This window comes from Notolepis coatsorum (genome assembly GCF_963971535.1).
Source record: "Notolepis coatsorum genome assembly, chromosome: 10".
Taxonomy (NCBI): Eukaryota; Metazoa; Chordata; class Actinopteri; order Aulopiformes; family Paralepididae; genus Notolepis; species Notolepis coatsorum.
In genome coordinates this window covers 57,359,720-57,386,750 of record NC_140174.1, presented here as the reverse complement: position 1 = coordinate 57,386,750, position 27,031 = coordinate 57,359,720, and the positions used below count along the sequence as shown (strand labels likewise).

At 46.7% G+C, this 27,031-nt stretch overlaps 1 protein-coding gene across 2 annotated transcripts in view; it reads right to left on the bottom strand.

Moving 5' to 3' along the window:
• The window catches only part of ndel1a (nudE neurodevelopment protein 1-like 1a), a 133,253-nt gene that overhangs the window by 76,353 nt on the left and 29,869 nt on the right, over positions 1-27,031 (bottom strand). For both annotated transcript variants that reach the window (XM_084322803.1, XM_084322804.1), the window contains exons 2-3: positions 8,401-8,497; positions 1,210-1,363 (exon numbers count right to left, since the gene is read on the bottom strand). In XM_084322803.1, the coding sequence (XP_084178929.1) occupies positions 1,210-1,363; positions 8,401-8,486 (240 nt within the window). In that variant the 5' untranslated portion in view covers positions 8,487-8,497. The remainder of the gene's footprint in view (positions 1-1,209; positions 1,364-8,400; positions 8,498-27,031) is intronic.

Sequence of the window (27,031 nt, the reverse complement as noted above, 5' to 3'; positions counted from 1 at the left end):
GAAGCCCACTGAATCCTTTCAAATCCCTGTGCCCCGACTTGGTAAGGATTTTACCAGAATGTTTCATAGGACATTGATTAAAAACTATCGGCTCAAATTTGACAATTGATGGCCTATTTTGAAGGTATGAACCTGTAGTTTCATATTATGTAAAAAAAAATATATAGTGAAATTTCTTAGGGAGGCAGAGCTCAATAGCTCAGACTCTGGAGGGTTAAAAGAATAGAAGGTCTGCATGCCTTTTGTAGTTAAAAGGTCTTGTACACAATACCTTTACTCTCCTTTTACTCCATTGACCCACCAAACATTTATAAAGTGAAATATTCTGAGTTTGCTCCATTCTGTTAACTTCCTGTAAGTCTCCCCTCCCATGGCTGTACGTTACCATGACTGTATGTTACCATGGCTGTACGTTACCATGGATGTATGATACCATGGCTGTAGGTTACCATGGCTGAATGATACCATGGCTGTAGGTTACCATGGCTGAATGATACCATGGCTGTAGGTTACCATGGCTGAATGATACCATGGCTGAATGTTACCATGGCTGAATGATACCATGGCTGAATGATACCATGGCTGTATGTTACCATGGCTGTACGTTACCATGGCTGAATGTTACCATGGCTGTATGTTACCATGGCTGTATGTTACCATGGCTGAATGATACCATGGCTGTAGGTTACCATGGCTGTACGTTACCATGGCTGTATGGCTGTATGTTACCATGGCTGTATGTTACCATGGCTGTATGTTACCATGGCTGTGCGTTACCATGGCTGAATGATACCATGGCTGTGCGTTACCATGGCTGTATGTTACCATGGCTGTGCGTTACCATGGCTGAATGATACCATGGCTGTAGGTTACCATGGCTGTACGTTACCATGGCTGTAGGTTACCATGGCTGTACGTTACCATGGCTGTACGTTACCATGGCTGTATGTTACCATGGCTGTGCGTTACCATGGCTGTATGTTACCATGGCTGTATGTTACCATGGCTGTGTGTTACCATGGCTGTGCGTTACCATGGCTGTAGGTTACCATGGCTGTACGTTACCATGGCTGTATGTTACCATGGCTGTATGTTACCATGGCTGTATGTTACCATGGCTGTGCGTTACCATGGCTGTACGTTACCATGGCTGTATGTTACCATGGCTGTGCGTTACCATGGCTGAATGATACCATGGCTGTAGGTTACCTTGAATGATTCAACGTCATGCTTGAGTCTCTGGTTCTCTGAGTGCAGGTCCCTCATGCGGTGCTCAGCCTGACTCAGCTGGGCCTCCAGCTCGGCCTCCAGCTCCCTGCTGCCCTCCTGGAACTCCAGAAGCTCCTCCTGGGCCTCCTGGTAGCTATGGAGCAGAGAATGAGTGAGTGAGTGAGTGAGTGAGTGAGTGAGTGAGTGAGTGAGTGAGTGAGTGAGTGAGTGAGTGAGTGAGTGAGTGAGTGAGTGAGTGAGTGAGTGAGAGCGAGAGAGAGAGCGAGAGAGAGAGAGAGAATTGACAAAGGTGTGATTTCCCAGTTCACTCATATTAACGACTAGGTGAAATTAGGCTGCTGCCCTCAATATGAAAATAATATATATATATACAGATGAAGAGTACTCCCACTTTGTAATAACCTTAAAATAACTTTGTAGCAAATATTGAATATATTCTTTGACACTGAGCCAGAGAGCCAGAGAGACAGTGAGGCAGAAAGCAGAAAGTAAGTAGGAACTATGTTGGTGAACCATCATGAACCGGGGGAGACAGGGGGCATTAAACTGGGCAAACAGCAAACAATAGGAGGCTTTGCCCAATTTGGTGCCTTATTTCCGCTGCTGGAGCCCCTGTGAGCCTAAATCTTAGCCTGTCTGTTCAAATCAACCCTGCTTGATTTACACGTTTCAGTGTTGGGAGTGAGCACAAATATTTACTTCTAAGGACTAGTATGTTAAATGTGTGTATCTCAATCTGTTTTAGATTTTTTATTTTTTTAAGTCTTGTAGTAGCACACAAGTACAATAGATTGCCATCAAGCTCCACAACCATGGGCATGGAATGCTGCCAACAACTGGAGAACCTGGGGTTGAACTGTTAGGACTGTCTGACCCATAATTACTAGTTCACAGACTCTGGTGTAATGTGCTTCTAATGTATACCATGGCATGTATACTAGTATACTGTCATTCTACTATTAGCATTATTATGTTCTATTCTATTATTATTATTTATTATTATTATTATTATTATTATTATTATTATTATTATTATTATTATTATTATTATTATTATTATTATTATTATTATTATTATTTCTATTATTATCTTTTTTCCTGCCTGTACCTCCCCTCCCCCATGCTGCTATGACACCTGAATTTCCCCAAGGGGATTAATAAAGGGACACTTGTTTATGGTAGGGCGGCTATCCTAGGTGACATTGATGGATATAGTTTTATGATTACATAATATGCATTCCTTCCTAAACCAGAGTTGTTCCTGTTTTGCAGACAGTGGCAGGAAAGCGGCTCAACGTGATTCACTAGGCAGGATGTGGGGATGTTCCTTGATGTCATTGTTTATGCGTCGCATAGCCAGACCTCTCTCCACATTACGTTAGTTGTGCCATCGCTGGAGAGGTCTGGCTGCACCTATTATCATTCTTGGTAAGACCAGGATGCAAAATGCCCTTGCAAAATAATGTCGCAAATAGCGAAAGGGGGGGGGGGGGGGATTCCGACTGCACTAGTCAGCCAATGGCATGCTTATACCCACAGTCTATATCCTGTAAGTCAGACTATATTTCTGCAATATCATCCGATGTTAAAAAAAAATAGATAAAAAATGTATTCTAAAATGGAATCATGAATGAAGTGGTTTAATCAGACCCAGCGACCATCATGATCAGCAACCTTTCTATTGGGATAAGAGAAAAGTAGCCAGTGAGTATGTAATTATGTAATTAAGAGTACATTGAACCCATCCCTGGTATTAAACAAGGAAAGTCCAAGAATTTGCCTACATGTAATCAACACGATACTCACATTGTCAAAACATTGGAATGTTGGGACAAACCAGGTTCTACTGTGTTACATAAACACCAAGCCGATTGTACTGCTGATTGTACTGTTGTACCGCCGTTTACCAACGGGTGGCTGCCCGCTGGCCAGACAGATATACCAGGCAGGGTAGTGTATAGCGGTAGTTATGTAAGTGTCTGTTGATGCAGCCACGGGGTCAAGAGCCTCACACGCAAACACAGCCTGTCTAAAAATGGCAGCTGTCACCACCGTCCGGGGGGCGTTGGCACCCCGCATGTGGCCGGTGAGAGACAGGGTGGCGGGGGGTTTGCAGCCAGGAAAGCCATTAACCAGTTCCCCTCACTATTATGTGGGGCTGCTCTGTAAAAGCAGCACAGAGGGGGAGAGGGGCAACGGAGCGGCCCTTTCAACCCAGCAGGTTGCCTCTTGTTTACATGGAAGCACCCTCAGTGGCCTTTGAACTGATTTCTTTTTTACTTTGCATAAGAGACGGACAATGCTAAGTTTACAAATTAAAAGGTAATGGTCCTATGTACACTACTATACAATATCCTATACAATATACAGTTATACTATGTATACTAAACTATCCTAGCTATACTAACTATACTGTACAGAACACATTTTTTCCTTTAAAGTGACCTTTTCTTTTGTGTATAAAGTGACCTGTAGTGTGTGTGTGTGTGTGTGTGTGTGTGTGTGTGTGTGTGTGTGTGTGTGTTCATGTGTGCCTGTGTGTGGAGGTGGGGCTGCCACAGTGAGAACATTACCACCAAAGCTAAGAAGAACCCAAACTAATAGCAACAGGGTTTGCTGAGGATGAAATGCCAAAAGGTTACCTCATGCCACTACGGCTACAAAACAATTACTACAACAGAGGACACACTGTCAAGCTAAAAACAAAAACGTAATTTCCTCTGAATGAAATCCAATCTAGTAGGGCCTTTTGCTTGCTCAGGGTTTCTCAAAGGCTAGCACTGTCTGTTCCTTGTGGAAGGGGTTCTCAAAGGCTTGCACTGGTCTTAATGTTCCTCCTAAAAAGAAAGGTTACCGTGTTCTCTTGCGAGTCTTGGAATTCACCTCTGGAATTGTGTTACTCACTCAAGACTGTAAAAGACTGATGAGAGTGATACAAGTGGAATGTACAGTCAGAGCTGTAATGTTGCCAAAACATTAGCCAATTCAGATACACACACACACACACACGGCCTTGAGGCTGTCCAGAGGCTCTTGCATAACGGGGTATAAAAAGCCTAAGGCCATGGTTAGACTAGTGTATTTGTGGCGTTTTTTTATACGTTTTTGAATACGTTTCATGTCCCTATTACACAGAAATGCGTTTTTGGCGTTTTTTTGTGGATACGGCTGAAACGCAAAATTGTGTTTGCGTTTTGGAGAAACGCTAAAAAACGCGCAGACAACAGCGTGTAGTCTGCATGAGCCGTTGTTGCGAAAACGCCCATGCGCAGTAGATACCATCTGCGTGCCCTTCCGGTGACAGAGAGCTGTCCCAAACCAAATAGCTGCAGCTACTATGTGTTGTCAAGTTATTGTTATAAGGACCCCAGTCCAAGCTACAACAGTCTGCATTCCCTTAACAATTGTTTGTATTGAGCCGTATTGTATTGTACCCATATGCAATATGTTAAAGAAAGTTTACATCCATTCATTCTGCTAGCATTACCGATTGGCACTGCCACTGGATAACATGAGCTAGTGTTAGCTATCAAACCCTGTTAGCTCAAAGCTCCTCTTTCAACTTAACAAGCATTAAACAAAATGGCTCAGTCATCTATTCACCTTTGTTTAATACACACAGCGTTGTCTCTAATGTTATCTAACCACTGATAGCTCCCGATATCATCAGTTTGGTGCTGGCTAAGTAGCGTGAGCTAACGTTAGCTTCTAGCCACAATGCTATACTGTTATAATGGCAAATTCCATTGACGTTAGCATGCAGCTAACAATGCTACCGATCATTTTTTAGACTAAACTATCCACTCTTGGTGGTCACTTGTGTTGATGTTAGTTTTGTTTCATCAACAAATGACAGGCAGAACACACAGTGAATGTATCCGTTTTGTTTATTGCACTTTTATTAGGCTTTGCTGAAAAAGAATTGCTGCATTGAGTAAATAGGCAAGATGGTGGCGCGGCATAGGCGCCTGCCTTATTGACATTTTCTTTGCTGGAGCTTCCAGGAAGTGTATTGGCACATTCAAGTTCTGATTGGTTGAAATTGCCTTCATGTTTGCCACCTACTGCCACCTACTGCTTTGGCAGTGTACTACATCAGTGTGCTCGGGTGACAAAAACGAAAAAAAAAAACGAAAGTGTGACTCGAGGCGCACGGCGTCGCGGCAAAACGCATATGACAATGATACGAAAATGAAACGAAAGGTGTAACCGCACCCTAAGCTCGTTGTCTCCTGGTGCAGACAGGGTGTGTCCCTACGCTGTCCAGCTGAGATCTTATCAGGGCTTTGTTTCATCAGACACCATGCTGGGTGGTGGTGTGGTGCTGGGTGGTGGTGTGGTGCTGGGTGGTGGTGTGGTGCTGGGTGGTGGTGTGGTGCTGGGTGGTGGTGGGGTGGTGGTGTGGTGCTGGGTGGTGGTGTGGTGCTGGGTGGTGGTGTGGTGCTGGGTGGTGTGGTGCTGGGTGGTGGTGTGGTGCTGGGTGGTGGTGTGGTGCTGGGTGGTGGTGTGGTACTGGGTGTTGGTGTGGTGCTGGGTGGTGGTGTGGTGCTGGTGTGGTGCTGGGTGGTGGTGTGGTGCTGGGTGGTGGTGTGGTGCTGGGTGTTGGTGTGGTGCTGGGTGGTGGTGTGGTGCTGGGTGTTGGTGCTGGGTGGTGGTGTGGTGCTGGGTGGTGGTGTGGTGCTGGGTGGTGGTGTGGTGCTGGGTGGTGGTGTGGTACTGGGTGTTGGTGTGGTGCTGGGTGGTGGTGTGGTGCTGGGTGGTGGTGTGGTGCTGGGTGGTGGTGTGGTGCTGGGTGGTGGTGTGGTGCTGGGTGTTGGTGTGGTGCTGGGTGGTGGTGTGGTGCTGGGTGTTGGTGCTGGGTGGTGGTGTGGTGCTGGGTGGTGGTGTGGTGCTGGGTGTTGGTGTGGTGCTGGGTGGTGGTGTGGTGCTGGGTGGTGTGGTGCTGGGTGGTGGTGTGGTGCTGGGTGGTGGTGTGGTGCTGGGTGGTGGTGCGGTGCTGGGTGTTGGTGTGGTGCTGGGTGGTGGTGTGGTGCTGGGTGTTGGTGCTGGGTGGTGGTGTGGTGCTGGGTGGTGGTGTGGTGCTGGGTGGTGGTGTGGTGCTGGGTGGTGGTGTGGTGCTGGGTGGTGGTGTGGTGCTGGGTGTTGGTGTGGTGCTGGGTGGTGGTGTGGTGCTGGGTGGTGGTGTGGTGCTGGGTGGTGTGGTGCTGGGTGGTGTGGTGCTGGGTGTTGGTGCTGGGTGGTGGTGTGGTGCTGGGTGGTGGTGTGGTGCTGGGTGGTGCTGGGTGGTGGTGTGGTGCTGGGTGGTGGTGTGGTGCTGGGTGGTGGTGTGGTGCTGGGTGTTGGTGTGGTGCTGGGTGGTGGTGTGGTGCTGGGTGGTGGTGTGGTGCTGGGTGGTGTGGTGCTGGGTGGTGTGGTGCTGGGTGGTGGTGTGGTGCTGGGTGGTGGTGTGGTGCTGGGTGGTGGTGTGGTGCTGGGTGGTGTGGTGCTGGGTGGTGGTGTGGTGCTGGGTGGTGGTGTGGTGCTGGTGTGGTGCTGGGTGGTGGTGCGGTGCTGGGTGGTGGTGTGGTGCTGGGTGTTGGTGCTGGGTGGTGGTGTGGTGCTGGGTGGTGGTGTGGTGCTGGGTGGTGGTGTGGTGCTGGGTGGTGGTGTGGTGCTGGGTGGTGGTGTGGTGCTGGGTGGTGGTGTGGTGCTGGGTGTTGGTGTGGTGCTGGGTGGTGGTGTGGTGCTGGGTGGTGTGGTGCTGGGTGGTGTGGTGCTGGGTGGTGGTGTGGTGCTGGGTGGTGGTGTGGTGCTGGGTGGTGGTGTGGTGCTGGGTGGTGGTGTGGTGCTGGGTGGTGTGGTGCTGGGTGGTGGTGTGGTGCTGGGTGGTGGTGTGGTGCTGGGTGGTGTGGTGCTGGGTGTTGGTGTGGTGCTGGGTGGTGGTGTGGTGCTGGGTGGTGTGGTGCTGGGTGTTGGTGTGGTGCTGGGTGGTGGTGTGGTGCTGGGTGGTGGTGTGGTGCTGGGTGGTGGTGTGGTGCTGGGTGGTAGTGTGGTGCTGGGTGGTGGTGTGGTGCTGGGTGGTGTGGTGCTGGGTGGTGTGGTGCTGGGTGGTGTGGTGCTGGGTGGTGGTGTGGTGCTGGGTGGTGGTGTGGTGCTGGGTGGTGGTGTGGTGCTGGGTGGTGTGGTGCTGGGTGTTGGTGTGGTGCTGGCTGGTGGTGTGGTGCTGGCTGGTGGTGTGGTGCTGGCTGGTGGTGCTGGGTGGTGGTGTGGTGCTGGTGTGGTGCTGGGTGGTGGTGTGGTGCTGGGTGGTGGTGTGGTGCTGGGTGGTGGTGTGGTGGGTGGTGGTGCTGGGTGGTGGTGTGGTGCTGGGTGGTGGTGTGGTGCTGGCTGGTGGTGTGGTGCTGGCTGGTGGTGCTGGGTGGTGGTGTGGTGCTGGGTGGTGGTGTGGTGCTGGGTGGTGGTGTGGTGCTGGGTGGTGGTGTGGTGCTGGGTGGTGGTGTGGTGCTGGGTGGTAGTGCTGGGTGGTGGTGTGGTGCTGGGTGGTGGTGTGGTGCTGGGTGGTGGTGTGGTGCTGGCTGGTGGTGTTCACCGAGGGAAGTGGCCTCGCAGTGACAATAAAATAACCTAGCACTACTGTTATATAACCCCCTTGAGAAGACAGGAGGCATAGAAAAGCTTCAATGTGAAACATCTCTGTCTCACGTAAAGACCTCGCTGGGGTGTAAGAGGATCCCTCTCTACTCCTCTTTAATTGAGGGGGAGAGAGAAAGTGAGACTAGCTGCTATTCACTGAACAAGACTGGCAGGGAGTTTTCCTCTCAGGCTGTTCCTGAGGTGCTGCCACTCCCTACAGCTGCAGTAGAAGTCCTGCCAGTTGCTAGCTACGGTCAAGTGAGAGTTAATATCATAAAGCTAAAGCAACAGTACCACAGTTTTAAAAAATACCATCCGGAATCTAATCTACAGCCTAAAAAATGCATGTAGAGCTCATGTTTCGCTGTTACATACTGCCATATGTATTAAACCCTAAAACAATACATTTCAGTGTCGGGACTCGGGAGTAAAGAAAATCTCTTCTATCTGATAAATTGGGATCAGTGTTTGATCAGGGGGAGCAACACTGCAATCCCAGACTGTGCCTTTAAGTGAGGGATAATAATACAGTATGCCTACTTTGCATCTATAACCTACCTTTTCTTGTACTTCAGGGAAAGTGCCTTCCAGAAGTCAATTTCCTCATCTTTTGAGGAGAATTTTGGCATCATATCCATTTCCATGGTAAACAAATCTGAGAAAAGAGAGAGAGAGAGAGAATTAATACTGCAAGGTCAAATGGTATCACTCAGAACATCACACTCTATTAGGATAGACAAGATCTCATGTTTTCAATTTGTTTTCAGACAGAAATAACTGACGTTACAGAGTCAAGCCATAGTCAGAGTAAAACGACAGAAGACACTCAATCATTCCACCATTGAGACTATGACGATATATCCCCTCATCACCACCATTACCAATCAATAGCATCAACACAGTATCATGATCCTGCACAAACAATTCCCTTTCAGGCTTGTACTGTAGGTCTCTGGTAGCCCCCCATGGCTCTGACCTGTCAGGCTAGGTCTCCGTTTGCCCTCCATAGCTCTGACCGGTCAGGCTAGGTCTCTGTTTGGCCTTCATGGCTCTGACCTGTCTAGGTCTCTGTTTGGCCTCCATGGCTCTGACCGGTCAGGCTAGGTCTCTGTTTGGCCTCCATGGCTCTGACCGGTCAGGCTAAGTCTCTGTTTGGCCTTCATGGCTCTGACCTGTCTAGGTCTCTGTTTGGCCTCCATGGCTCTGACCGGTCAGGCTAGGTCTCTGTTTGGCCTCCATGGCTCTGACCTGTCTAGGTCTCCGTTTGGCCTCCATGGCTCTGACCTGTCAGGCTAGGTCTCTGTTTGGCCTCCATGGCTCTGACCGGTCAGGCTAGGTCTCCGTTTGGCCTCCATGGCTCTGACCGGTCAGGCTAGGTCTCTGTTTGGCCTCCATGGCTCTGACCAGTCAGGCTAGGTCTCTGTTTGGCCTCCATGGCTCTGACCGGTCAGGCTAGGTCTGTTTGCCCTCCATGGCTCTGACCGGTCAGGCTAGGTCTCTGTTTGGCCTCCATGGCTCTGACCGGTCAGGCTAGGTCTGTTTGCCCTCCATGGCTCTGACCGGTCAGGCTAGGTCTCTGTTTGGCCTCCATGGCTCTGACCGGTCAGGCTAGGTCTCTGTTTGGCCTCCATGGCTCTGACCGGTCAGGCTAGGTCTCTGTTTGGCCTCCATGGCTCTGACCGGTCAGGCTAGGTCTCTGTTTGGCCTCCATGGCTCTGACGGCCACACCATTTGCCGCACATCAGCACTAATGTCGGTAACCACTACACTCCCTCACTACACTCCCTTTCTTTTCATTTTGTCCTTATGCATTGTTTAACATCCATAATACCCATACACAAATCAAATAATGACACATTATTGTTTCATATACCATACTTCCATCTTTATTTGCATTATGATATATTACAAGGTCCTAAGTTAGTGCACACTTAGTTTACATTGTTTATCATAATTGTTTGCTCATGCTGTTTCTTTGTCTTACATGTTTGTTTGGTGTTCCGGGCGGTGCTCTGCTCTTCCTGGTGGCAACTGGCAAAGGACCAGTAATTGGAAGAGGCTGGATTTAAATACCAGGAGAGGCTTGCCGGGAGATACCAACTCCATGAGAAGAGGGGGGGGGGGTTTAATTAGACAATGATGTTCTACTATGATTTATGTATGTTTTAGCTTGACTCAGTTATTGTCTCCTACATAAATACATAGTGTCCTTCCCCCCCCTCCCCCCCCCCTTCCCTCCCCCTTCTCTCTGAGTGCCCGTCTCCTGGCGCTGACTAAGGTGATGGATGTCTCGGGGTCTTGGCTAGGGCTGGGCGATATGGCCTAAATATGATATCACGATATTTTCTGACCTTTCGGCGATACACGATACACATCACGATGTTTTTCCTTTTTTCCCCAAACAATTCATTATGAGGCTTACCAAGACAGTATTTGAGTTTGCAAGCGAACATTAAAGACAAAAGACTCATGCATTTAGCATTTTTATATTATATATTAGATTTAGATTATTGGATTCTTAGATTATATATTTAGCATTTTAGCCTTTCGTTTTTTTAGATTATATATTAGATTAGATTTAGATGATTAGATTACATATTGTAACTATTTATTTATTTACATGTATGTATATATTTATTATTTGAACGGCTTAAGGCTATATCTGTACTTGATGTTTGTTTGTTGTGTTGCATACTTGAAATAAACTTCAATCAAATCAAATCAAACCCCCCCTCTTAAAAACAAAAACCTGTGTTTAACCTATCCATCTATAAAACATCATGCTAAAACTGAAACAAATATCCTACTCCCCTAAAGAAAGAAATACATAGCAAACATGACTCAGTTATCCAATAGTGCTGCTGCTTTTTATTTTGTTAAAATCTTTTAGTTAATAAGACTAAAAGACTACAATATATATGACTACAAGGGCCAGAAGCCGACTTCATGACGGCTTCCTGTCCTCTCATTCCATTTCCGGTTTACGTTACATTTTCAACAACAGATTGCTGCTAATTAAACACTTCATGGAAACGGAGTAATGTTAACGTTATGTCGAGTTCATACGTGTAGTGTAGTATGAACTCGACATAACGTTAACATTACTCCGTGTCCACTGTTGCTGCCACTGTTGCGTCGCAGATGGATGGTACACTCTGTTAGCTCCATAGCTAATCCGCTCATAGACTAACTTACCGATTGCAGTACCGTTAACGTCGGAGCTTACTCCTGGGTTTCAGGGGGCATCCCTAGCACCGAGCCACCTGCGTGCGTGTATGTGCGTGTAGATGACATAATTTGGGCAAGTGTGTGTGTGACTGACTTTTTTTTTCCTGTGAGAGGGAGAGGAAAGCATTTAGCACTGCGCTTGTAAGTCTCATCTCAGCCGCGGCGGCCTCTAACGCGAGGGCAAAACATCACGATATCCACGATACATTTAAAAAGTGTATTGTTAATGAACTGTACCCGATATTTATATAATATCGTCATATCGCTCAGCCCTAGTCTTGGCCAAGATTGTAGTGACTGCTCTACATGCACCTCCAAGGCCTTGGATCATTTATTTACCGTCGTCTGTCCGTGGTCCTGTCAACTGATTAACAGTATTAACAGACTGTTAACAGATTAACAGTCAACACGGTTTCATTGCTGGGTTAAGTACTTCTATTCTATTCACATAATATCCTTACTTCATATATCTACTCGATTCACATATATGCTTACCACTTGTATCTATTGCTATGTCCGCCCACTACAATCACATGAGCTGTCTAACGCCTGTCCCGTCTCCCTGTCCCCCTATGACTTGCTGTCCTGGAGTGCTGACCGGAGTGTCGGACGTCCCGTGATGAAGGCCGGGAGGTTGCGACCCCCTCTGCGTGCCCCCCTGTCTCCGGAGGTCTCGTAGTGGTGACCGGAGTGCCGGACGTCCCGCGATGATGTCGGGGAGTTCGCGACCCTCTCTGCACCGCCCCCTATCTCCCTGTCTCCGGCTGTCCTTGAGCAATGACCGGAGTGTTGAATGTCCCGTGACTAAGACGGGGAGGACGTGACCCTCTTTGCGCCGCCCCTGTGCCTCAAATAGATCCGCTATCAGCTCTATCTTTAATCTTTCAAAATGTTCAGTTGCTATTGCATGCACTCATCTGTGTTTCACTACACACATGAGTGCATGCTTACCAACTGTCCGTCTGCAACACTACTATCACCAACATCTAAGAAGGGAGATCCCCCCTTGAATGGCCCTTCTAAGGTTTCTCTCCTCCACACTGCCTGTGGAGCTTTTTTCCCTATTGTTAGGTTTTAGTGAGTTTTTCCTTACCTTCGCGTGGGGTATGTCTGGGAGTGCTTGCATTCTTTCATTTATTTGCATTCATCTAAAAAAATTTGGACCTTATGGTGTTCTTGTTCTCTTCTTGACTTATTGTTATGTTTTCTTCTTGACTTATTTAAAGAAGACCTGTACGGCCCATGGGGACATTAATGTGTGTTGTCGGGCCTTATAAATACATTTGATTTGATTTGATTTCTTCAAACTAACTGTTCATTATAAATTATAGATGATTAAGGTTAATGTAATTTATTATTGATGATTTGTCTTTCCCCATGTGTCTGTATTGGTTTGGTCAACCAGTATAAATACCTCCCTCTTGTCTCAGTCTGTAGGTCGGAAGAAGAAGAAGAAGAAGAAGAAGAAGAAGAAGAAGAAGAAGAAGAAGAAGAAGAAGAAGAAGAAGAAGAAGAAGAAGAAGAAGAAGAAGAAGAAGAAGAAGAAGAAGAAGAAGAAGAAGAAGAAGAAGAAGAAGAAGAAGAAGAAGAAGAAGAAGAAGAAGAAGAAGAAGAAGAAGGGGGGGCGGAGCTAGGCGATTATGGAGTAGACGTGTTTCACGTGAGCTCCCTTCTACCGTGCGGAATATACGTTTTTCCCCATTAGTCTTTATTTTATTTTAATTTGTTTTTTGTCTGCTTGTTAAGTCGTCGAGTTTCAACTACTGTCGTCAACTTTTTTCGACTTTCTGCGATGTCGGTGGTGGAAACCAGATCCATGAGCGCTCCAGCCAGCAAACTACCACCGGGCCTGGCCGCACCATCGCCCGGTGTCGGGGAGATAAGCGAAGCTGTGCTCTCGGTCATGACCAAGCTCCATGCAGAATCTGAGACACGCTTCGCTGAAACACAAAGAAAAGTGCTGGCGGATTTTTGTGATAACCTTCATCGAGAGATATCAGAGGAAATAAGGTTGGCGGTCATCCCGTTGATAGACAAGATGGAGTCGCTGCACGCTGTCTCCTCGGCTAATGCTATCGAACTAGCTGCGCTAACGACGGAGGCCTCATTACAGGGCGAGAAGATGGCGGATCTGGAGCGCTCCCTGCTGGCTAGGCAGGCCGAAGTTGCCAAACTACAGTCGGTAATTGTGGAAATACAGTCCCGGGAGAGACGCTACAACATCAGGATTGTTGGAGTACCGGAGGGCAGCGGGGAAGGCCGTCTCTCTGAGACCATGCCGGAATTGCTGCAAGAAATACTGGGGAATGACGTCCTCCCCTCCCCTCCCGTATGTGAATCGGCCTACAGAGCGGGCAGGACCACTCATGGAGTGAACAAGGAACCGAGGCCCATCATTGTCAAGCTGAACAGGCTACAGCAGAGAGAACTCATCATGCGGTCGGCTCGTGCCAGAAGGGGTAATCTAAGGCTTGGCGATCACAAAGTGGCCATTTTCGAAGACTTTACGCCGGAGGTTCAAGCACAGAGAGGCGAATACAAAGTGGTCCTGTCCAAGCTATGGAAACTAGGCCTGAGGCCCATGCTATTCGCTCCCGCGAAATTATCTGTGTTGGATAAGGTCGATGGTCGGCGTTCATTTTGGTCGTTGGCTAAAGCGAAGGAATATCTCGAGGGGATAGCCGAGACTGTAGCTTGATATCTATGACGGGTGAGTGACTTGGCGATGTGGGCCTGAATGCATTGATAGGGCCGACTATTCATGCTGTCATGCCTAGACAGTAGACATGCTAACTGTCCACTGCCCATCCAACTAGCGGGGCTTCCCAATGACTTCTGTTACTTGCTAATGCTGACCTCATGGTCGTACTTGTGTATCGCCTCTTTGGAAGCTAACGAGCTAGCTGAACAATGTACATAACAGACTCTAACGTGCTATCCGGATTCATCACTAGCTTACGCGCTAGCCTCGGGCTAGCTAGCGGGCTGCGTCTAACGTCTGCGCTGAGACATTTGAGACCCGTTAATATTTACGCACTTTGGTTGTTGTTGCTGTTTAAGTGTCATCGGTTCACACAATTCAACGGTGATCGGGTCCTTAACTAACTTCTTGTATGCTTTTATTTTTATATCCAGGCTGTTTTGAGCTTTGGGCTCCGGTAGGAGAAGATCGGTTGAAAATATATATAAACAATATATGATAACAGGTTGTGTCAGGTATTGCTTATTACCATCCCCGGGTTAATGAATGTGTTTAATTCTATTCTTACAAAGGTTATGCATTTATTGGTGGGTGATGTGTCAAGGCTAGCAAATCGACAATATCACGTTATCAGCCGATGATAAGACGAAAGGAGTCGTCATAGTTACAAGACGTAACCTTGATATCAAAGTCCTGGATGTGTGGTCGGACACAGAGGGAAGGATTACTATAGCAAAAGTTGAGTTCTCTCATAGGAAGATGGCAATAATAGCATTGTATGCCCCTAACACATTTGATTCAGCGTTTTATAATACAATCACGAAGAATATGTTGGAACTTACTGGATACGCTCTCATTGTGGGTGGCGATTTTAATGCGTGCTGGGATGCGGAGATGGATAGGTCCGGGCCCTCTGAAACAAGCGACCAAAAACGGTCCTCTAAGGCCCTCAGGATGTGGGCCCAGGACACTGGGCTCGCAGACCTATGGCGCTTATCCAATCCCACCCTCAAGGATTACTCTCACCTGTCTGCCAGACACAAAACCTTCTCTCGAATAGACTATGCATTCGCATCCCCTAATTTGTTTGATAGTTTCGACGTCTCATTGGTTCCCCTGGCTCTCTCGGACCACAAGGGGATTTTCCTTGTGGCAACCTTTGGCAGGCTCTCCACGAGAGCTCCCAGATGGCGTTTTAACTCAACCTTATTAAAGAATGATGATTTCTGCTCTGAGTTCGGGAGTAAACTAGCTGAATTCTTGCAGATCAATGTTGGCACGGTCGATGACCCCAGTGTCCTATGGAACGCATTGAAAGGATTTATCAGGGGTCATGTCACACTTTTCTCCTCCAACTTACGTAAATCCCGATCAAAAAAACTAGAAGGACTGGAAACATTATATGCGGATCTATACGCATCTTTGCAAACTAACTATAGTGAACGACTAAACACACAATGTAAGATAGTCAAGAAGGAAATAAACTCCATACTTAAACAACAGTCTGAGTTCTTGATACATAGGACAAGGCAAAATTACTACTTTCACGGCTCCAGGCCTAGCCATCTATTGGCAATGAAAATAAGCTTGAATCATCATTTCTCGGATATCCCCTCGATCAAGACGCGACAGGGTACAATCACTACTGATTCGAAAAAGATCAACGACACTTTTAAAGAGTTTTACTCACAGTTATATAGCTCAGAGCAGGGCTGTACGTTAACTTTTTTTGCACATAGCACTGGTGCTACAGAGGTTGATGGTTTTGTAGCACAGGCCAAAATCTTGTAGCACAAGTATAAAACGTGTTATATTTGTAACAGTCACAAATGTGTCTATTGTATTTGTGTTATTTAGTTGCAGTGCCATGTTTGGCTGTCATTTTCATGCTGACAAGTTGACGTCACACAGCCAGACACGTTACGTGTAAGGAATTATGGGATTTGGTGTTGGGTGTATGGACTCTACTAGGGGTGGGAATCACAAGTTTCATCACGATACGATATAGATTCTTTGGACAACAATACGATATTTGCTGATATATGCCACGATATGATACGATGCAGGTGCCTGCAATCGATATGAGACGATATCATAACATAAGACCATTTAACACAATCAGTAACATTTAGATCAACTCAAAAAAGGCAACGGAAATATCATTTGACATTTTTATTTTTGACCTCTTCCAGACTTTTAAAGGAAAAACAACCTATTGTTTTTAATACACATAGACCTCCTGTTCACTGTAAAGTGCCACGTTTTGATATATTGAGCTTTAAACTTTAAGTTAAATGTTTTGGAACTCACAACACGCAACCGTTTTATGTTGCATGATCATGAATACATTTATTTTGTATTGTATTTTTTATGTTTAAATATCAACATTATCTGTCCACCCTCAGTACATTTACTATCAATATAATATACTCGTCTGACTTCATCTGATCTTTCCAAACGCACACACACACACACACACAGAGAAGGGAGAATGTCTGCCCCCCCCCCTCCTCCTCACTCTGCCCGTCTGCTGTTCTCTCTATATGGCTATGAACAGCTTGTTGTTAGCTCATGCTAATGTAACGTTCATTTCGGACTTTATATGACGCGAGGATTGCAAAGCATGTTATATGCATTTGACCCGTTGCCGAATAAAACAGCAGGGATTTGTTTTGGGTCGCGACAACACTATCCACTAGTTCTGTTTCAATGTCCGCGTTCCAAACGCTACTGCTGCTGAGACGAGTCCTGCCGTGTTGTGAGTGAGCTGAGCCGAGCGGATATGAGTCACATTGAGCTCGCAACTCGTGGGGATATTGTTCGCTAGGGATTATGGGATTTGGTGTTTGATATATGGAGTCTTACGCAGAAGGGACATTGTATTTAATCGCACAAGACTACAAGTACCAAGTGGATAGCGGGCCATCGCGGGCCATCGCACCAGTGCTATTGAAGTCAATCCTTTCATCGCACAGACTGACGTCAGTGTCGCACGTGCGACATATATATCGCACTGTACAACCCTGGCTCAGAGGTTAATCTCGACGACTCTAAATTTGAATCGTTCATTGGCGCGCTTGAGATACCCCACATTTCTGAGGAAGAGGCTAAGGAACTGGGGAAACCGATCACCCTTATGGAACTAAGGGAGACGATCGCTGAAATGCAGAGGGGTAAGGCACCAGGCTGGGATGGTATTCCACCCGAGGTGTATTTAGCTTTCTGGGACCAACTGGGCCCATTGATGCTCGATATGATCAATTACGCTATCGAACAGGGGGAGTTCTCAAGAGATGTCAACATGGCGCTGATTTCTTTACTTCTCAAGAAGGACAAAGATCCCAATGATTGTGGTAGCTATAGGCCCTTGAGTCTTCTCTGGGCCGATTTAAAAGTGTTTGCCAAGGTGCTGGCCCGCCGCCTGCAGAGATTTATGACGGTATTGGTACACTGCGATCAAACTGGTTTTATCCCGGGGCGCCTGGCTGCAGATAATCTTAGGAGGCTGTTGCATGTAGTCGATAACAGTAAAGACAATACAGCTCCGTCCACTGTTCTGTCTTTGGATGCCATGAAGGCGTTTGACAGACTAGAATGGTCATACCTGTGGAAGGTACTTGAGGTCATGGGTCTGGGAAAGAATTTTATTCATATGATTAAAGTCCTGTATGCCTCGCCGTCGGCAATGATACTGACAGGCAAAAACTGTTCCACACTTTTCCCAGTCTCCAGATCTTCTAGACAGGGTTGTCCTCTGAGCCCGGGACTATTCGCGCTTTCCCTCGAACCATTGGCCCAATTTATTAGGCAATCAGAGGACATCGTCCCCATAATGATCAATAATACACCACACAAAATTGCTCTCTATGCGGATGACCTACTGATTTTTATGGATGACCCTTCCCGGTCGGCCACAAAATTATTGGAAATAATCGATGACTTTGGTAAATTGTCAGGCTTTAAGATTAACTGGAACAAATCAGCCTGCCTACCTCTTAATGAGCTGGCCAAGGCGGTGCGACTACCAGCTGATATCCCCATAGTGGAACATTTTAAATACTTAGGTATAGAGATATTCCCCACGCTGAGTCAAACTACTAAGTACAACTTCACGGGTACTTATGATAAAATACGCCAGGATCTAGACAGATGGTCGTCCCTTCCTAACTCCCTACAAGCCCGAGCTTCCATAATCAAAATGAACGTTCTGCCTAGGATACATTTTGTTAGCTCATTGTTAGATGGTATCTAAATTGATCTGGAATAACAAACGCCCGAGAATCAAAAGAGCTACTACTCAACGTAGGAAACAAGATGGGGGCCTTGCAATCCCTGATTTTAAGCTTTATTTCTGGTCCTTCTCACTGAGAACTCTGATGTGCTGGCTAGACCCTGTAGATGCTGTATCTTGGCGCACCTTAGAAGCGGCGGCGGTCTCACCGCTAAGATTCCAGGATGTGGTGTACTCCACTGTCTCTATTTCGAAATGCCGGCTGAGGTATGGACCGATCATAACTCACATGATCCAAACGTGGCGTAATGTACAGAGGTCGTGTGGGGTTAAATGCCCATGGCACCTGGACTCTCCAATTTTTAATAACCAGCAATTACTTGTTGGGCACAAGCCGGTTAATATTCCTCAATGGCAGAGGAGGGGAGTTCATACTCTGGAGGATATTTATGATAAGAACGGCCTCCGTGCGTTTCAGGACTTAAGAGAATTTTATGATCTTCCCGGCGAGTCCTTTTTTCTTTACCTTCAACTAAGGTCAGCGCTGAGGGCGCATGGCGTGCCATGGGCTCAAGCTTTGCACCCACACCCCTTCCTCAGGCTCATAGTGGACAGGACGACCTCCAGAGGGTTTGTCTCAGACTTTTATACGCTCTTAATTCAATCCACGTATAAAAATGTATCATTGGATACAATCTGGCGGGTGGATATCCCGGAGTTGGACCCCGAGTTTGACTGGGATGATGTTTGGGCAAATGTGGCATTATCTTCCCGCAACCCCAATCACCAGCAAATGTATTTGAATTATATTCATAGGACCTATCTTACACCTAGGAAGCTATTTGCTATGGGACTGATAACCGACTTTCTGTGCACTTTGTGCTCTCAAAAGGCCACTGGCACTTATATGCATATGTATTGGGATTGCCCACCAGTGGCCCGCTTCTGGAGGTCAAAAACGGACAAACTTTCAGATCTGTGTGGCTTAACTATCCCATTCACAGCTGTTACGCTACTCCTGAACGATATAACGACACTACCTGCGTCCGTTCAACTAAAAAGGGTTGTCCTAGCGGGTGTCACAGCAGCGAAGAAGCTAATAGCAATGAGATGGAAGGAGCCTGAGAAGCTTACAGTGATTAACTGGTCCCTAACACTATTGGATGTGATTTATCTTGAGATATCCACGGCGCGGGTGATTGGGGTGGGACAGGCAGGTATTGACCTGTGGTTTGCAGCAGCCGAAAAGGTCAGGACCGCCGTGTGCGGCTGAGCGGGGTTGAGGTGCGTGTTCGGGTGAGTCCGGGGGTCTCTTGGGAGGGGGAGGAGGAAATGTTTTGTCTGTCTTGTCTTTTGTCTTGTCCTCTTGAGTTTAGCTGGGGATTTTATGGGGGGGCAGCTATTTAACTATTTCTTCACTGTTTGGTCACTTTTACACGGTCTCTGTGAGTCTATGGAACACCTCTACAGGTTTTTGTTTTGTCATGAAGGTTCATTGCTCTGTTTTCGGGTCGTGTTCTCAAAAAGTGGTCCTTGTGGTGAATTGGAGATGTACGTTTTATTAATATAGGGTCACACAGCCGGGAATCGGGGCTGAACACTGGGAAAGACCATTTATTGGATAGTACCCCTTGGATTTAAAATGTAGAAGGTTGAACTCTGTTTTCTTTTCTCTTTGTCTGTATAAATTGTTATTCTGTATTATTATTGTTTTTGTTATTTTCTTGTGAAGTTCTATGTATTGTGATTGTGTTTAATGTGTTGTCTTGTTTCATGTGAATAATAATTAAAAAAAATTGATAAAAAAAAGAATAAGAATAAGAATAATAAGAATAAGAATAAGAATAAGAATAAGAATAAGAATAAGAAGAAGAAGAAGAAGAAGAAGAAGAAGAAGAAGAAGAAGAAGAAGAAGAAGAAGAAGAAGAAGTGCTACTGGAGCAGAGGAGAAGAAGAAGAAGAACTGCTACTGGAGCAGAGGAGAAGAAGAAGAAGAACTGCTACTGGAGCAGAGAAGAATAAGAAGAACTGCTACTGGAGCAGAGAAGAAGAAGAAGTGCTACTGGAGCAGAGGAGAAGAAGAATAACTGCTACTGGAGCAGAGGAGAAGAAGAATAACTGCTACTGGAGCAGAGAAGAAGAAGAAGAACTACTACTGGAGCAGAGAAGAAGAAGAATAAATGCTACTGGAGCAGAGAAGAAGAAGAAGAACTGCTACTGGAGCAGAGAAGAAGAAGAATAACTGCTACTGGAGCAAAGAAGAAGAAGAAGAACTGCTACTGGAGCAGAGAAGAAGAAGAAGAACTGCTACTGGAGCAGAGAAGAAGAAGAAGAACTGCTACTGGAGCAGAGGAGAAGAAGAAGAACTGCTACTGGAGCAGAGAAGAAGAAGAAGAACTGCTACTGGAGCAGAGGAGAAGAAGAAGAACTGCTACTGGAGCAGAGGAGAAGAAGAAGAAGAACTGCTACTGGAGCAGAGAAGAAGAAGAAGAACTGCTACTGGAGCAGAGAAGAAGAAGAAGAAGAAGAAGAAGAAGAAGAAGAAGAAGAAGAAGAAGAAGAAGAAGAAGAAGAAGAAGAAGAAGAAGAAGAAGAAGAAGAAGAACTGCTACTGGAGCAGAGAAGAAGAAGAAGAACTGCTACTGGAGCAGAGAAGAAGAAGAAGAACTGCTACTGGAGCAGAGGAGAAGAAGAACTGCTACTGGAGCAGAGAAGAAGAAGAAGAAGAAGAAGAAGAAGAAGAAGAAGAAGAAGAAGAAGAAGAAGAAGAAGAAGAAGAAGAAGAAGAAGAAGAAGAAGAAGAAGAAGAAGAAGAAGAAGAAGAAGAAATAGTGACCTAGCTTTAGTGTGGCTAACACTGGGGGGCTAACTAACATAACACAGACAAGTGGATGAAGAAGCCACCCTCTGTTTTTAGTAACAGTGACTTGCGGGGCCAGAGTGACGAGGGAGGATGGCGTCGGTGAGAGGAGGAAGGCACGGAGGAGGGTTGGACCCGGTCGCTCGGAGAGAGAGAGAGAGAGAAAGCGGAGTCGAAGCAGGGCGGGGGAGGGTCTGAGAATTTGTGTCGGCGGATGGACGAGAGGGTGCTGGCGCGGAGTTTGGAAGTTGATGACAGAAAGTTATGCGGAAAAGTGGAGGCGGCACCGGAGTGGAGGGTGGGATCCCGTTGTCATGCTGTGTTTTCGGGGGATGGCAAGAGGTACCCGGGGGTTGTTTCCTGGATCGACGGTAAAAAATGCCGGGTCGAGTTTGACGGCTATAACGGTGACGAGGAGATGGATGTGGCCGCCTGGCTGATCCATGATGAACTGCTTTCGTGTGGCCGCCTGGCTGATCCATGATGAACTGCTTTCGACGTTGGGAGCTGGGGCGGGTAGTGAGAGCGAGGGAGGTGTCGGTAGGGACGGGGATGGTAGTGACTAGAGATGTTCCGATACCATTTTTTCCTTTCCGATCCGATTCCGATACCTAAGCTTTGGGTATCGGCCGATACCGATACTTATCCGATACCAGTGCATACATTAAAAAAATTTAAAAATATTATATAAATTATAAAACGTTTTTTTTTTAATACAGCTACTGTTTTATATATACTGTTTTTTAGTAATAACTATAAAGTAATGGTATTTATTCAACAACAGGTGATTGTATAGATTAGTATTAGTATCAGTAATTGAAAACTATCTCAATGAGTTCACCCACGGAAAGGTTGTTGGCACATTAGTTCCACACGGACATTATTCGTTGCTGCACTTGCTTCCACAAGAAGGCTCCGTTTAGTACCAGAGGCTCTGTTGTTGTGATTTTTGCACAATAAATATTCAACATTCTCTTTTGAGACTCCGCCTCAGACTCTTATCATTTGGCACTAAAAGCTAAACATTGTCGCCGATATGGCTGTCCGCAACATGTCATTAATTGTGTACGCGACGTGCAATTGTGCAATGACAACGTTACCGTGAGCTATGTTAGCTAGCATGAGCTACCGCTATATGGAAAGACTGTAACGTTACTGCCGGTGACATTGTGATTTAACTTGGAATACTCCTTTGCCAACTTGCTGTACTTTGCTTGCAGATCTGCAGCCATTATTGCTGGATTATGTGAATAGCCCCAACTTTAGCCAAGGTAACGTCAAAGCTAGCTTTCGGTTAACTGTTCAATGCTAATAACACCAGCCACCAAGCGAACTCATCAGAGCTCCCCGTCAACAGCGCTGTCGGGACAATGGCATTTTAAGAAAGTATCTGCTCTGCTGTTAATGGCAATTGACACTTTAATTCACGGTCGATTAAGCACACGTTTGTTTTATAATGCTCACCCAGCGAAGTATGAGTATATAAAGTATCTACAGAGCCCAACGTCCGCAGTGTTGTTGATAAATTACGTCATGGTATCGGAGCGCAACATTAGAGGGTACTCGCCGATACCGATACCAGCATTTTAGGCAGTATCGGCGGCATTTCCGATACTGGTATCGGTATCGGAACAACTCTAGTAGTGACAGGGGAAGGGAGTCAGATGGTGAAAGTATGGAGGGGGGTGAGAGCGGGGGAGAAAGGTGGAGTAAGGTGGAGAAGAGGAGTAGGGACAGTGGGAAGGGGATAAAGAGGAAGAAGGGTAGGGGAGATAGCTCGAGTGGGTCAGAAGGCGAGGGTGGAGGAAATGATGTTGCAGAAGTGATTCATATAGTGGTTAGGTTTCAGGGGGAGGGGGGAGTGCGGGAATTAGGGCTTTTCGAGTTGCCCAAACTCATAGATAAGCAATTAGGAGAGGTAAAGTACGCAAGAGTTTTGTGGGATGGGAATCTGGCCGTAGGGTGTGTTAGTGTGGATCAGGTGGAGAGGGCTAGGAAGATGAGGAGCATTGGAGGAGTGGGTATAAGTAAGGTAGTGAGAGTAGGGGAGAAGAAAGAGGGGGGATGTAAGGGGGTGATAGCTGGGGTATCGGTTGAGGTTAGCGTAGAGCAGCTGGTGGAAGAGTTAGGGAGAGATGTGCGTAATGGGAAAGTTAAGGGTGCAGAAAGGATGAAGAGGGGGACAGATGTGACGGAGACGGTTGTGATTAAGTTTGAAGGTGAGGTTGTTCCAAGTAAGGTGTATGTAGGGTATGGGGTGTATAGGGTTAGGGAATTTGTTCAGAGTCCTCTGAGATGTTACAGGTGCCAGGAATTTGGTCATATAGCAGTTTCATGTAGGAAGGGACAGAGGTGTGCTAGGTGTGGCGGGGAGCATGACTATGGGAAGTGTGGGGAGGGAGTGAAGCTGAAGTGTTGTAGTTGTGGAGGGGAGCATAGTGTAGCGTTTAGGGGGTGTGAGGTGATGAAGAGGGAGGTAGTGGTTCAGAGTGTTAGAAGGGAGGGTAAGTTATCGTATGCAGAGGCGGCTAGGAGGGTAGGACAAGGAAGTCAAGTTAGGGTGCAGCAGGGCTGTACACTGCGAGCATCTCGTCGCAAATTGCCCCCTAATCTGGCCGGTGCGAGTGGAAAATATCATCTGGGGGCAAGCTTGCGAGTAGTGATTGCAACCCTTCATTCGCATTTCACTCCTAAATTAATCCATATAAATTGGATAAAACATTAGCCTACAACCAGGGCATAATGTTGCGGTTGTAATTTCATTAGACAGACCAGCGCGGACCTTTAATAACATGCAATTTGATTGACACGAGCAATGGGCTAACGTTAGCTGCTATCCACGGTATCCATTAGGATTATGCTAAGCTAACTAGCGTTAGCTGCTGCTAACCCTGGACACCAGTCAAAGCGGACTCCACAACACTAGTTCCATTCGGGAGGAAAGGGGGTGGGTTATATTGACAACGCTTGACAACAGAAGTTTAAACATAACTTCATATTGATTGGTTATTCGTTTCTGTTACTGTATATCATCCACTTTCCATCTCCGTCTGTTAAACGCTTCCTGTTTACATTCGAGTGTGACGTCATCACCTACGGCAGCTTAGACGATCAAAACGCGAACCTAGAACAAAACCCGGGGGGGGGGGGGGGGGGCTGGCTCTCTCATTCGTTCTCGCCCCCTCTCTCTCTCTCTCTCTCGCTCTGATTGATTGAAAACTTTATTAACAGATTGCAGAATGGGTACAATACAGTACAGCTCTCTCTACATTCAATGATTTAAAGTAGCCAAACGTTACAGACAGTATAAATACTAACTGGATAGTTGATGATATAAACATTTAATTTCATTATCTGAAATATTCTAAAATCATTAAGTCTGCTATAAGCCATTATCCCTTTGTGTGTGTGATTATTATTTTCTCACAGTAGTGTATATATATATATGTGTGTGTGTGTGTGTGTGTTTGGCTAAAGTGGATAGAAAACACAGTACTGTGCAAAAAAAAGGCACCCAAAAGTTTTTATATAAATGGTCTTAGATGTAAATAATTTTTTTATTAGTGTGTCAGTAGACTACTCTTAGTACATTTTCATTAAATAATTTTTTAAAGCATCTTCATGGTTTAATAATGCAAACATATGTTGCAGGGACTTATTATAATCATCATATTGGCGTGACTGTATGCATCAAAGGGTTAAATCAAGCATTTTTAAGTGCTTTAGAGGAAATGTAAAAATATTGCGATATATATATTGTGTATCGTGATATGGCCAAAAAATATCGCGATATCATTTAGAGGCCATATCGCCCAGCCCTATTATAATGGTAAAATAGTTATTTAAAAATTTGCCCCTAAAAAATATTCTTTGCCCCTAAATTTCTCATTTAGGGGCAAGTGTGCCCCTAGTGAAAAAGCTTAGCGTACAGCCCTGTGCAGGGGTTTGGAGAAGAGCAGTTGGCAGATAGGGTAGGGCAGGAGGATAGAGAGAGGGTGTGGGAGAAGAAATTGAGTTTTGTGGGCTTCGTGGCAGGGGTAGTTAATTCTGCGGCAGAGATTGAGGGTAGAACAGATCGAACAAAAATGATTGTTAGGATAGCGGTTCAACATTTGGGTATGGAAGGTCTGAGATTGGAGGAGGTGGTTAGGGAATTGAATAAGGGGGCAGCGGGTGACCAAGGAGTACAGAGTCAGGCAGCAGGGGGCAAGGAGTGTCTCGCAGAGGGGGGCTTAATCAGGAAGTAGCAGCATTAGTTGCACTCCATGAAGGTGAGGGGAATTGGATTTTGTAGGAGGTAAAGGATACCAGTAGATGGCGGCAAATACCCTAACAAGTGGTCGGCCGCCGTTAAACCTCAAGCAGAAGAAGAAGAAGAAGAAGAAGTCTGTAGGTCAGTTATATGCCGTATTTGCTATCGCGTTCCGCTCTGAGCCGTATGAGATATACTATCTCCTATGATACCTAATGTATCTCCCTACGAACAAGAAATACATGCACCCCACCTGTATGCGGCTCCGCCCCCATGGTGGCACCGCCCATATAGCAGTGACGCTAGTCACCACACACCCTTCCTCTATTTTCGTCCCAGCGTACTCGGATGCGTGCACCGTACGATAACTAGTAGGATGAAAAGATCAGAGTCATAATGTTTGGAAGCTTACCGGAGGTTGCTGGCCCCTGGCATCTTCGACGCATGTTTTCGGCGACACGACGGGCCTGTGTTGATGTTCCTTGTTTGATGACAGCACATCGAGGTTCAGCTGTACAAGACTGGCTGTCGGGCCAGCTTGTACTCAGGTAGGCCCTGTGTCTTCAGGCATGGGTATTAGTGTTAGTAATGCTGGTTTGTTTTGTTTTGTTGGCGCCGGGGGCAGGATGGTTTGGTGAACGTTCTCTGCAGGGAACGGTTTCCAAGCTGTCTTGGGCGTGCTGCTAAAACATCTAATGCTATGCTACATGCTATCGCTAATGCCGCATGCTATTACTACTGCTAATTGCTATGCTGTTTTAATGTCTCCGCCGTGAGATGTTGTCACTCTCCCTCCTCTTGCCCGGTTCATCAATGAAGGTCAGTCGGTAGCTGTTGTGGTTTTTTTTGCTGAGTTCTATTTACCTTTTTCGGGTAAATGGGTTGACAACAGGGTAGGCCGTGGCTAGGTTGCCTAGCCAGGTATTTTACCTTGTGTTCCGGCGGGGTTTGTTGAACGGTGTTCCCATCTGGGTTGGCGTCGGGTAGTGGGGCTATGGGTCCAGCCGACATGGTAAACATGTTGCGTGTCTGTGCACAGGCAATTGTTGTCTTGGGTCCCACATCGCCTGGCGCTAGGCTGCAGTAGTATAAGGGCAGGGCCGCCTGGGAGAAATGTGAGGCCCTGTGCGTTTTTAGATGCGAGGCCCCCCACCTCCTGGGGCGGCCCTGTGTAGGGGGCTATTGTTTCGTTTTGTCACTCTGCTATGAGAAGGTCTGTCTTGCTACAGTTTTCTCTCCTCTCAAACCATTCATACTGACGGTCAATCGGTATACTGGGGGAGTAGTGCGGGGGGGGGCTTTGTTTACCTTTTTTGGTAAATGGGCTAAACTAGGGCTGGTGTCCTGTTGTGAATATTTTGAATGAAGACGGGACTGGTCCGTCTCCCCTTAAACTTTGTGTGTATGGGTTTGCTCATTCTACAGTTTTTTGTGGTTTAGCTCTTTTATTCATTTAACCCTTTTCATGGTGCACACCACAGTGGAGGGTGCTGTTTGCAATCACCACTGGTGCTCCATGTTAACATCAGTCCTTTGTTTTTTGATATATTGAAACAATGAGCCCCCGGCCAACACCATGGGTGGGTCGGCCTGGCGAGTGGCTGGTGGGCTGTTAAGGCTTGTACCGCCACGGTATGGAATTGGCAACGATTAGAACTGTGTTCGAATTGCTGTTTTTTTCTATTAGAAAAATGGTGTCTGGTGGAGGGGCCTTGAGGGCCAGCCGACGTCGACACATCGCGCGAGGTTGTTGACGTTATTAGCTTTGACCCAGCCGCAAGCTATAACCGCTCAGGGTTCCCCTCTCTGCAGGGGATTTTGGTCTTCTGCTGGAGCGCGGGTGGTATTGTCCTAGGCCCTACACCGCCTCACACCGCGCAGCCAGAAGAAGAGAGAGCACGGCCTCGTCAGCGGTGA